This window comes from Poecilia formosa, unplaced genomic scaffold, assembly GCF_000485575.1.
Source record: "Poecilia formosa unplaced genomic scaffold, Poecilia_formosa-5.1.2 Scaffold265, whole genome shotgun sequence".
Classification (NCBI taxonomy): Eukaryota; Metazoa; Chordata; class Actinopteri; order Cyprinodontiformes; family Poeciliidae; genus Poecilia; species Poecilia formosa.
The window spans coordinates 422,091-433,430 of record NW_006800204.1 but is presented as its reverse complement, the minus strand read 5'-3'; the positions used below and the strand labels follow the sequence as shown (position 1 = coordinate 433,430).

The window sequence follows — 11,340 nt, the reverse complement described above, 5'->3', positions numbered from 1 at the left end:
CATCCATCCATCCATCCATCCATCCATCCATCCAGCATCCATCCATCCATCCATCCAGCATCCATCCACCCATCCGTCTGTCCGGTGTTGTTCTTCAGATCCTCTCATGTTGTGTCCGGGTTCTGCTGGTTCTGGCTCAGAAGTTCTGGTTCCGGTTCAGTCCCTGAATGCGTGGCGTCCTTGTTGTTGTTTCGGGTTCAGGCAGCAGTGAGTTTGGATCCGGCCTCAGCAGAGGATTTAGTCATTACTCACGGCGTACTGGTCGTATTGAAGCAGAGGAGGCCTGCTGACTGGATCCAAACTGGACCCAGTGACCGCAGAGCCACAAGCAGTTTCACCTTCAGGCTCCAAGGTCGCAGTGGGAACCAGCTCTCCGGTTCTGCCGGTTCTCTTCCGGATGACGGAACTGGAAGGCGTTTTCTGCTCTTGGTTCATGAATGAACCGAGTGTCTGAAGTCGCTAACTGCCCGAGAAGAGACGGGTCGCCTGCCTGATGTCTGTTTCTGGCCTGCGGCTCACAGAGCAGTGGAGTCGCCCAGTGGAAGATGAATGCTGGGAAGCTGCAGCTGAAGCATGAGCTGCTCTGTTCTCTCAACACAAAAGGAGGAGATGTTTGAAGCTCAGCCTGTGTGCAGAGCAGAGGAAGCAGCTTTCACCCCGGCCTTCCTCTGGGCCTTCAGTCTGATGTCTCAGTTTAGTTTCTGCTGCCTGGAGCTCTCCATTCAAACCTGAACTCAACTAAAAAATAACAAAAATAACTCAAAAATATTTATAGTTTTAAAATAAGCACCAACAGATTATTAGATCTGCTTGTTGAGCCTTTTCCAGGAAGCAAAGCCACAGTAGTGAGAACTGATAAATAAAAAGCAGAATTATGTATTTTTCTTTTGTTTTTCTCCACCTGCTCTGCGTCCTGATTGGTTATGATGCTGCCATCACCTGACTGCTCTCCCTCTCCTGCTGTTTACGTTTCACTTTTCATATCACTTCTTCTACTTCGGTCTCTGCTCCGTTTTCTCAAACCTTCAGATGGCCGCTGGTTGTGAACCTGGTTCTGATTCTGAACCTGGTTCTGATTCTGAACCTGGTTCTGCTGAAGGTTTCTTCGTGTTAAGGGGAAGTCTCCTGCCGTGGAGGTTTGGAGCCTCAGACTTCATGAAATGTGTTAAAAAGATGAAACACAGAGTTTAAATCATCGCCTGCTCCGTCAGCTGACAGGGTTTAAAACTCAGACGCGCTGATCTGCACACAGGCTGTGTTGACTCTGAATCCGTCACTTGACTGTCGCTCAGCAGAAACAGAGTTTCAACACATTCCTGATGTTTCTGAAAGAAGTTGAAAGCAGGAAGTATTCAGGATGCAACAGGTGTGATCATTAAGCTGCAGCAAAACAGCTGCAAAACAAACGCTTGAGCCATCCGCACTCTTCAGCTGTGAGTTGATACAAACAGCAGTAACTGTGAAAACTCTTCAGCATCAGAACAAGTGTATAATTCACGTCACATTTTATTGATACAGGAAATATCTATAACTCCATAAACATGATAAATAAGTCATTTCCTGTGCTTAAGACAAACATTTAACAAAAAACCGCAAAAAATCACTGATAATCAGCTCAGAAATTAAAATGATTAATTTAAAATATTAAAAAATAAAAAGATTAAAGGTGTTCAGAGAATAATTTGCTGTCAATCAGATGGTGTGTTATATTTAAAGACATGAAGAAAAGTTAAAAACTAACATTAACATTTAACCAGCAGTAAGTTTTATTTTAGTGAGTTTCTGTGAATTCAAGTTCCGGTCCGCGGTGTTCCTCCTGCTGCTCACCCGCTCAGAGCTGCTCTCCTCCGGGCTCCACCTGCCGGATCGCCGCTGCTCTGGCTCCGGAACCCGGTCCGGACTCCCTCCGGTTCGGTCTGCAGCTGTCCGCCGGGTCGCACGCCTCCGTCCTCCGGCTGCGACGCGGCGCTCCGGAGCATCCAGCCGGTCCACAGACACAGGAGCCCCAGCCGCATGATGAGAGCCCGCAGACTGCGCTGAGAGCGGACCCCGGCCTTATTCACCTCCGGGTGATGCGTTCAGGGTCACCGCTGCGGTGGGAAAGTCTCCACAGACCGGTCACAGTTCCAGGGCCGGACTAAACTGAACCAGGGACCAGGGCCGGACCAAGCCTTTTCGGGGTCCCCCATACCAACGTTTTAGCACCAGCTATGCTAACGTTAGCAATGCTAACGGTGCATAGCTAACACCGTTAGCATCATTTGTAATTAGCTTATATCATGCTGGTGTTATGGCTGTTGATTTTAACTTTAAAATAGTGGAAACCTAGAAATAAATCATTTAGATCTTGAAATGCAGAGTAAATAAGTGTGCCATTTTATTTTAATGATTTGAAAGTAGACACTATTTACAGAAAACAAGTTGACAAGTTTGATATCTTATATTTCCCCAAGAGTGGCAGCAGGGAGAGATTAATGTGTCACCACTATAAAAATAATATAGAAAATGATTTCCATGTGTAACATCATTTAGTCTGTAATATTCAATGTTATTTATGTATGTCTTTTATTTTGAAAGATACTAAAATTATTTTGTGGATTTTTATTCTGAAAGAAACAAATGTGTTTAATTTGAATTACGAAAAGTTTCTTTTACTCAAATTACATGCTTTTATTTTGAGCTTTGTATTGTGAGCATTTTTATGCCACGATAAAATATGTAAGTACTTATTTGCAGAGTAATAAACGAAGCAGTCATAAATGTTTCCTTTTTATGACTATTTTATTTTTGAAAGAAATTGCTGTACATATGGGATGTTTTATTGTTATTTATTTGATTAAAAGTTAGCTTTTAACATTTAAAAACTACTTCAAAATGTGTGTAAATATTTGTTTGTAAAGATTTTTCTTTTTTAATTTTTGAAAGAAATTATAGTAATTATAAAATACTAGCTTTTATTTTGTAAGAAACTCAAAGGAACACTTAATATTTTATTGTGAAACTTTAGACTACTTTTACTTTATTTTTGAAAGACATTTATAAAGTTGTAAATGTAAGCTTTTATTCTGAAAAAAATCTACTTGGAAGGTGTGTGTTCAGTATGAAAAAACCTATTACAGATTGGAAGCTTTTATTTTGAAATAACTTCAAGAATTCAACGAGCTTTTATTTTGAATGGAATGACCGGAACCTGTATTAGCTTCAGCTAGCTTTATGCTAACCGTTGAATTTGGTCCGCAGCCTGACTTTATGCGGTAAAGAGGGACGAAGCATACGGTCTGTTCACTGTTGGACCGTCGGAACCGGTTTGAAAAATAAACGAGGTTTGGAGTCGACATTTTTGTGGACCGTGTCAGAACACTCACACACACAGCGGAACCGAACTGAAGGTTAGTTAGCCTAGCCTGTTAGCTGTTGGGCTATTCCAGGAGAAGAATGGACCTGTTCGACGACCTGCCAGAACCGACACAGACGTCCGGTGAGTCCATAGCGACCGGTACCGGCAGCAGCTGAGATAAGACACGGTTTGGTCCCAGAACCAGTCCGGATTTAGCAGCTACAACCAGCTTCTCATTGATGCCTCTGATAAAAGAAAACATCTGCAGTGGACTCAGAACCAGATCCAATTAACACCTCTGGTTCTGCTGCAGAAATCTAATGATTACTGTTCACATGAACTGATCTACAGCGGATCTGGAACCGAACTGAGTCCAAACCAAAGCCAGTAATGGTTCTGCAGAACCGCAGTGTTAACATGAGTTTAGGTTCAGAAAATCAGATAAATCACTGAAAATAAATTAGTTAGGGAGGCCGATATATCAATATCGGTCCGATAAGTAAAGCTGGGCAGATGTTTATTTCCATCGTGTTGCTGCTTGTGTTTCTGGAGGGAGTTGGTCTGTTTGTTTGGTCATGTGACCAACAGGGAGGTCTGTAAGCATCGTGGTCACATTATTTTAATGATATAGAAAAATATAATTAATATCGGCCATAGCAGTAATATCAATATTTGGATATTGATGTCAACTAAAGGTTTTTGTATCGGTACAACCCTAAAACCCATAAACGTGCATCATCTGGGCATTTTCTTCTGTCCCTGGAGTTAAATGTGAGACTCTTTGCACTCCTTCCCCACCAAGCTGAGCTCAGTGAAGCTAAACTGGGACCATAAAGTTTTTTTTTTTTTTAAAGAAATAACAAACTTTGAAACTGAGAAAAAAATTAAAAGATTTGAATTTAAGAAATATCCACTATTTTTTTGTGAAACAGAAAAAAAGATTGAAAATATATTTTAAAGATGGAAAAAAAAGATTTCAAACTAAAAAAATATTTTGATTGAAAACAACGATTTAATACAGAAAAATTTAAACCTAAAAATGACTTGAAACTTAAGACTAGAATAGAAAAAAGATTTGAATCTGGTGGAAAATTGTAATGAGAATTTGAAACAGACAAAAATGAATTGAAAAACAATTTTGAAGCGGAAAAGAAAATGTTTGAAACAAAAAAAAATATTGAGATCAACATTTTTCTGTAAAGACAATCTGTTCAGCTGTATAGCAGCTAATGGTCATAGAGCAAAATAAGCTAAGCTAAATTCAGCCAGCTAATGCTATGATAATGTTAGCTTGGTGATCTGAATGACATTCTTGTCTTTAAATGTCTTCTTGGTCTCCAGTTGCTCCTCCAGTTCAGGATGAAGAGGACAGAAGGTTCAAACGGAGGCGAGACGACGAAGAGGAAGAGGAAGAGGAGGAGAAGGACGAGATCAAGAAAGTTTGTAGAGAAGGTTTTCAGCTGTTCCACCACAATGTTTGTTTTCTTCCTTTGCTCTCTTGAAGCTGTCAGCCGCTGAGTAGCCGAGGCGAGGCAGCAGCCGACCCACTCCGTCCGTCCGTCTGTCTGTCCGCCGCAGGTCTGCCCCGGCTCAGAGGCTACGCGGCCGCGCGGCGCGGCGAGCGCGACGAGATGCAGGACGCCCATGTGCTGATGCCCGACATGAGCAGCTGTCTGTCCTCGCTGCCGGGACACGTGTAAGACTGCCTCAACTTCCAGTCTTCCTGACTTCCTGTTTCTTGTCCTGCTCTGGTTCAGGAGGACAGAATTAGTCTCTGGGTGTTTCTGTGTCTCTGCAGCTCTCGCGTCTCGTATTTCGCCGTGTTTGATGGTCACGGCGGCGCTCGAGCGTCTCGATTCGCAGCTGAAAACCTTCACCTGAACCTGGCCAAGAAGTTCCCCTCAGGTGAGTCTCACTTCCTGTCCAGATGGGATCTTCTGATGAACACTTCTTGATGGCGTCTCTGTTCCAGGAGACGCTGAGAATCTGGACAAGCTGCTGAAGAAGTGTCTCCTGGACACGTTCCGGCAGACAGACGAGGACTTCCTGAAGAAAGCCTCCAGCCAGTAAGACCTCAAAACGCTCGGAGCTGACGGAGCTCAAGGGGACGCTTGCTGAGACGCCATCTTGTTTCTGTGAGCAGGAAGCCGGCCTGGAAGGACGGCTCCACGGCCACCTGCGTCCTGGTGGTGGACGACACAGTGTATGCCGCCAATCTGGGGGACAGCAGGGTGAGCTGGGCTCGGCGCAGCGCCCCAGGGCTCCTGCAGGGGGCCCCGCTGAGCAGCAGCTGCTGTGTGTCTGCAGGCGGTGCTGTGTCGGACGGAGGCGGCGGCCGCAGATGGCCAGAGGAAGTCGGTGACTCTGGCACTCAGCAAGGAACACAACCCGACCATCTATGAGGAGCGCATGAGGATCCAGAGGGCCGGAGGCACCGTCAGGTCAGCCGGCACGCAGCAAAGGATTGTGGGAGGTTTACCTGAAGCATAGAGATGAAGGCAGCCATGGGAACAATTTTTACAGCGTCAAAAAGGAAATATTAATACCATTTAATGTCTATAACATATTTAATATTAAATATGGATATCAGCTCACACCTTTGTATCGGAGTTAAAACCAATAAACACGCCGCATCCGGGCATTTTCTCCAACCCTGTCGGCCCAGATCCCCTACGGAACTGAGTTCTACGGAGCTACTTTAGGGCCGAATGGTTTGTCAAAAATATTATAATTTCAAACTAAGACAACATTTTGACATAAAAGACATGGATTTGAAACTGGAAAATATTGTAATATAAAAATTATTTGAAACAGAAAAAAAAACGGAATAAGAAATTATTTTAAACTGATAAACAGAAAAAATGCAAACAAAAATAAATTAAATTATAAAAAATTGAAGCTAAAAAATGTAAAGAAGTCAATTAAAACTGAAAAAATAATACAGAAAAATAATTAGGAACTGATAAAAATTATATTGAAAAAAGTAAACGGAGAAAGTGAAATAAAATTTTAATCTGAAAAAGAATTGTATTATAAACATTATTTGAAACCAAAAAAAGGATTTGAAACAGAAGAATGAGGATGTGTTCCAGAGACCCGTCCAGCGTAAAGCGCCGTCTGTCTGTCCGTCTCCACAGGGACGGCCGCGTCCTCGGCGTCCTGGAAGTGTCCCGGTCCATCGGAGACGGTCAGTACAAACGCTGCGGCGTGATTTCTACGCCCGACGTGAGGAGGTGCCAGCTCACAGCCAATGACAGGCAAGAACGCAGCCGCACACGCTCCCTGCTCCAAAACACCGACCGCCTGTTAGGGTAGGGATCCTAAAGTCAGGATGATCCTCTGAATAATAACAGTCTGAACTTCTTCTCTCTCTGCAGCCATTTTCCTTCATGGTCAAAGTTCAGGGATTATTTGAGATGCTAATCAGCTGCTTCCAGTTGTTGCCATGGTTACTCAAATTCAGAAATCCTTTCAGCTGCTCAGCATCCATAAGAAAGAATAGTTGTCCAAACCGGCAAATATTCAGCCAGGAAATGATGAACAAAAGTCAAAAAGAAGAAACCAGAGCAGAGCAGCTCCAACATGCTGCCACCAGTAGGCGCTACTCTAGATTATTCTGGATTATATTCTAGTTCTCTACACAGAGGAAAGGGAAATCAGGTGGAAATCTGTTTAAAGTGAAACCAGCCTAAAAACCAGGCAGTGTTTAAACTGGTCCATGTTTAAACAGATCATGTAACCTATTTAATCCCACCGACATCAATTGTCTCCAGAGATTTTTAACTTCTAGAAGCTCTAAAATAATTGTTTTGACTTTTGGCTAATTGAAGTTTTAAAATAAAACAATAGTGTGTCTACTCTAAGCAATATCAGTTTCATGTATCTAGTGTGAAAGGTCACATGACCGCTTCACTTCCTGCCTGACGCTGGAGGTAAATGTCTGCCACAAACCTGAACAAGAGGAAGTCAGTAAAATATTTAAATAAACAAATATCAATAAAATATTTTGAACATATGTTCTTTCAAGTGTCTTCTACTGATATGTAAAGAAAATTGTATCCCTTCATTCATCTTCTGATCATAAGCAGAGTGAATGTAAGCGTAGCAACAATGCTAGCATAACACACAGACAGCTGTCAGTGGTTTGCTGGTTATTCTATATGCCCTGCTGTTCCCACACAGCTTAAATTAGCAGATGTTTAGATCTTCTAGACCTGAGGGAACCTCAAAGTGATGTCTTCTACATCACTGTCATTCCCACCTTAGCCCCCCAAAAGGAAATCCGGCCTGTGCACTGAATGACCACTACGAGATGACGCCACGCCTGAAACTCCTTTAGGACAGGAACAAGCTGCAGTTCTTGGTCTGGTGGAACTGGGAGAATTTCCTCCCACATGCACATTTGTTCACACAAACATTTTCACCTGACTTTGATGAAATTAACAAATCTGTGTAAATATAAACAGATTATAAATATAAACAGATTATAAATATAAACAGATTATAAATATAAACAGATTATAAATATAAACAGATTAATCTCCTCTAACATTAATAGACGTGATTTTCTGCAGGTTCATCCTTCTGGCCTGTGACGGTTTGTTCAAAGTGTTTTCAGCCGACGAAGCCGTCAAGTTTGTTCTCAGCGTCCTCCAGGTGTGATGTCCATGTCGAAGCTGCAAATCTGCCTGGATACTGTTCTGGTCTGACAGGAAGTGAGGTCACAGAGCTCCTGTGTCTTCCTGCAGGAGGCGAGCGTGGAGCAGAAGGACGAGCTGACGGAGGAGGAGCTGCGCTTTGAGGCGGCGTGTCAGCAGCTGGCCAGCGAGGCGGTGAGGCGAGGCTGCGCCGACAATGTCACCGTCATCCTGGTTTCTGTCTGCCACTGAGCGCGCTCAGAACCACCATCATCATCGGCGGCAGCAGCAGCATCCTGCCGGCTTCACTCTGCATGTCTCGTTTGTTTGCAAATAAAATCTTTTTCTTTATCTTGTGTCCTTTAGATTTTCTGTGATTGACTCAGATGATGAATTCAGGGAAAAAAACAGACATTTATAAAGCAGAGCTTATAAATGTTATATATATATATATACATATATACATATATATATATATATATATAAAATATAAAATTCATATCTTCTGGAGCTTTGAAAATGAAAAAAAAATTATTCTGATATTGAACAATTTTAGGTTCTTAGTTGTGTTACTGCATTATGAACATTTGAATAATATAAAATGTGGAAGGAAAATTAGATGTAAAATTATAAATTCAAAGACTTTTAAGGCTTCTATAATCATTTAATCCTTTGTGATTTCTTTTTCCCAAATTAAAATTTCAATGAATCAGTCAAGATTATGAAAATATTTTTGAAATTATATAGATATATATGTTATTTACAAGGTAAATCAAATATATAGAAGCATTTCTGAATTATATTATGAACTTCAGTAGTATTTAAACATGTTAAATGTTTATTTTCTCCGTGTTATTGAGGCTGCAGTTCCACTCCCAGCCGCTGGGCGTCTCTTTCTCCTGTTGAACCGACGCCAACTAAACCGGGTTATTATCTGACAGTAAAACGGAGACAGCTGTCAGGGGAATAAAACAACAGGAACACGATATATATTCAGTTTTATCCGAACCGAGCCGGTATGCGGATCGGACCGGGCTCTCTCGAAGGCTCCGTGCAGGTTTATGTCCACAGGGTGTCATTTTAAAGACACGAATCACCGGAAGTTAGCGGATTCTGCAACGGAGCTAACAGGCTAACTGCTAACTAACGGTTAGGATGTCTTTTTTTTTTTTTTAATGGTTAGGATGTTGAATAAACTTTATTAAAACTCGGTGACGTTACCAGGGATCATGTGTGACGTCATGGAATCCCTTTTAGACTTTGAGGAATGCATCAAGGACTCACCTGAGTTCAGGTAAATTCTGTTTTTATTCAGAGGTTATGGATAAATAAGAGATTAATTCAGATGTTAGTGATTATACCGAATATCAGCTGAAGAAACCTCCTGGAAAGTGATTCCAGGTTACCCTGATGATGGTGTGTTTTATTTCTTCAGGCTGACTCTGGATCAGTTTGAGGCAGATGTTTCCCTGCTGGAGACTCACCTGGATAAGGTAAACTCTGGTTTTAATCTGGTTTTTCCTCATTCTGATCACCTGACCTGCTCTCAACGCCTTTAAAACACGCCTTGTTAACTTTTCCAACATTAAACCTTCGTCTGCTGCTGGATGGACAGTCTCTCTGCTCACTGTCTCTGACCAATCAGGTGATGAAGCTGTGCGGGAAGATGGTGGAGGCTGGACAGGCTTACAACGCAGCCAATCAGCTGTTCCTGAGGAGCCTGGCTGAGCTCCTGTTGTATCAGAAGAAGGAGTCGGTGATCATGGTAAGAAGTTGCTGCGCCATCGCTGCTTGTCTGATTAGTTGGGACGGTTTCCTGTGTGTGATTTCCTGTTTCCTGCTACACAGAGCTGCCTGAACCAGTTCCAGCAGGGTCTGCAGGAGATGCTGAGCTTCCACACCGTGAGTCCTCCTGTTGTCTTCTTCTCTGGCAGCTGGAACTGACTGACTGACCTCTGACCTCTGCTCCTCAGATGCTGCTGGACCAGATGCAGAGAGCCATCATCCAGCAGCTCTCCAGCCTCTGCTCACAGTGAGTCGCTCCTCATCCACCAGGATCCTGTTCCAGTCTTGTTCCGGTCCTGATCTTATGACCACCCAGTGTTGATCCGGCACCAAGCTGATCCTGACTCAGTCATCATCGGATCCTGATCCAGGTCCTGATCCGGTCCTGCTGTTTGTTTCTCCCAGGTTCCGGCCGCAGCTAGCCGACACCAGGAAGGAGTTCGTTCGGATCGGAGAGGATCTGGAGACGGCGGCAGCGAAGAACGCCCAGGTGTCGCGCCACAAGGCGGCCGACGCGGAGCGGGCGAGCCACCTGCTGCTCGCCACCCGGAAGTGCTACCAACACTTCGCCCTGGATTACTGCTTGCAGGTGCGACCCGGACTGGAGGGAGGAACCGAGCCGACATTAGGTTCTCTAAACTCTGGTTCTGATTCTCTTCCAGCTCAACACCTTTAAAACCCAACAGAACATTGACGTCTTGAACTCTGTGAGTCGTTTCTGCTACATTTTGGATAAAAAACTATTCGTTTAGTTGTTTTTGTGAGCTGCGTTAACGATCCGGTTTCTCAGGTGTTCTCCTTCGTCCACGCCCAGTTCACCTTCTTCCACCAAGGCTTCGACCTGCTCAGAGACCTAGAGCCCAGCATGAAGACCATGGGAGCTCAGGTTCTGACCTCTAACCTCTCTGGTGACCCGTTGGATGATCTGACCTGCTGACCTGCTGTTTGTTCCTCAGCTGTCTCAGCTTTCTGCCTCCTGTTCCGCCAAGAGGAAGGAGCTGGAGAACCGACACCTGCTGGTGCAGCAGCGGGTAAGGAGCAACCTCCCATCTGGGTCCGGTCCGGTTCGGTTCGGCATCAGACACAGCTACAGATCCCAACATCTCACTGAATCCTGATGATTAAACTGAGGCAGGAAATCTGAACCGAAATGACTCCCACCAGCGGGTGGCAGTATTTCTTCCTTCTGCTGCCTCAGTGTGGCGAGTAACAACATTTTGGACTTTCTTTCCTCATCGTTTTCTGCAGGTGTCGTGTTTCTGTAACACTCGCTATGTGTTTACAGTTAATAAATTTGTAATAAGACCAGAGCTAGGTTCGGCTACAGGAGTAGTGAGAAGTGTAGTTTGAATTAATGACCACAGACCAAAGAAAATTAAGTTAAAACAGCCGGCTTATTATTAGTTTAAAGAACAATAAAAGAATAAACAACAACAATGTTACACAATTAACACACAATGACACAAATTCAAAAAAAATAGAAAATAGTTTCCAGTTCCTTTCAGAGTATTTTATAAATCTAAATTAAGGATACTATTTATTTTAGGTTATAGTTCTATTTAGGTTCTAGCTAATACTATT

The 11,340-nt window shown here is 43.3% G+C and overlaps 3 protein-coding genes across 10 annotated transcripts in view; 2 read left to right on the top strand and 1 right to left on the bottom strand.

The window, feature by feature from the left end:
- ltbp4 (latent transforming growth factor beta binding protein 4) overlaps window positions 1–2,610 on the bottom strand; it is a 40,482-nt gene extending 37,872 nt beyond the window's left edge. For 2 of the 6 annotated variants that reach the window (XM_016680979.1, XM_016680977.1), the window contains exon 1: window positions 1,828–2,609. In XM_016680979.1, coding sequence (XP_016536465.1) covers window positions 1,828–2,015 — 188 coding nt within the window. In that variant the 5' untranslated portion in view covers window positions 2,016–2,609. Of the gene's footprint in view, window positions 1–1,827 lie in introns of all 6 variants that reach the window. The other 4 variants (XM_016680976.1, XM_016680978.1, XM_016680980.1 and 1 more) reach the window with 3 other exon arrangements.
- Window positions 2,611–3,147: 537 nt separating this feature from the next.
- ilkap (integrin-linked kinase-associated serine/threonine phosphatase) lies at window positions 3,148–8,325 on the top strand. Of its 3 annotated transcripts, XM_007570671.2 has the most exons (10): window positions 3,148–3,478; window positions 4,679–4,789; window positions 4,916–5,033; window positions 5,136–5,242; window positions 5,310–5,403; window positions 5,481–5,568; window positions 5,645–5,778; window positions 6,475–6,594; window positions 7,912–7,993; window positions 8,086–8,325. In XM_007570671.2, exons 1-10 carry the CDS (start codon window positions 3,436–3,438, stop codon window positions 8,224–8,226), a joined length of 1,038 nt encoding a protein of 345 aa, XP_007570733.1. In that variant the 5' UTR covers window positions 3,148–3,435; the 3' UTR covers window positions 8,227–8,325. The 3 variants fall into 3 exon arrangements, with proteins under 3 accessions (XP_007570733.1, XP_016536477.1, XP_016536476.1); XM_016680991.1 differs by lacking the exon at window positions 3,148–3,478 and having other exon boundaries at window positions 4,685–4,776; XM_016680990.1 differs by lacking the exon at window positions 3,148–3,478 and having other exon boundaries at window positions 4,691–4,812.
- An 835-nt stretch (window positions 8,326–9,160) lies between these two features.
- Window positions 9,161–11,340, top strand: part of LOC103150918 (arf-GAP with coiled-coil, ANK repeat and PH domain-containing protein 3) — a 9,851-nt gene continuing 7,671 nt past the window's right edge. Inside the window, exons 1-9 of the mRNA XM_007570696.2 lie at window positions 9,161–9,268; window positions 9,410–9,467; window positions 9,620–9,739; window positions 9,823–9,876; window positions 9,948–10,006; window positions 10,165–10,348; window positions 10,422–10,466; window positions 10,550–10,645; window positions 10,716–10,790. Coding sequence (XP_007570758.2) covers window positions 9,204–9,268; window positions 9,410–9,467; window positions 9,620–9,739; window positions 9,823–9,876; window positions 9,948–10,006; window positions 10,165–10,348; window positions 10,422–10,466; window positions 10,550–10,645; window positions 10,716–10,790 — 756 coding nt within the window. The 5' untranslated portion in view covers window positions 9,161–9,203. The remainder of the gene's footprint in view (window positions 9,269–9,409; window positions 9,468–9,619; window positions 9,740–9,822; window positions 9,877–9,947; window positions 10,007–10,164; window positions 10,349–10,421; window positions 10,467–10,549; window positions 10,646–10,715; window positions 10,791–11,340) is intronic.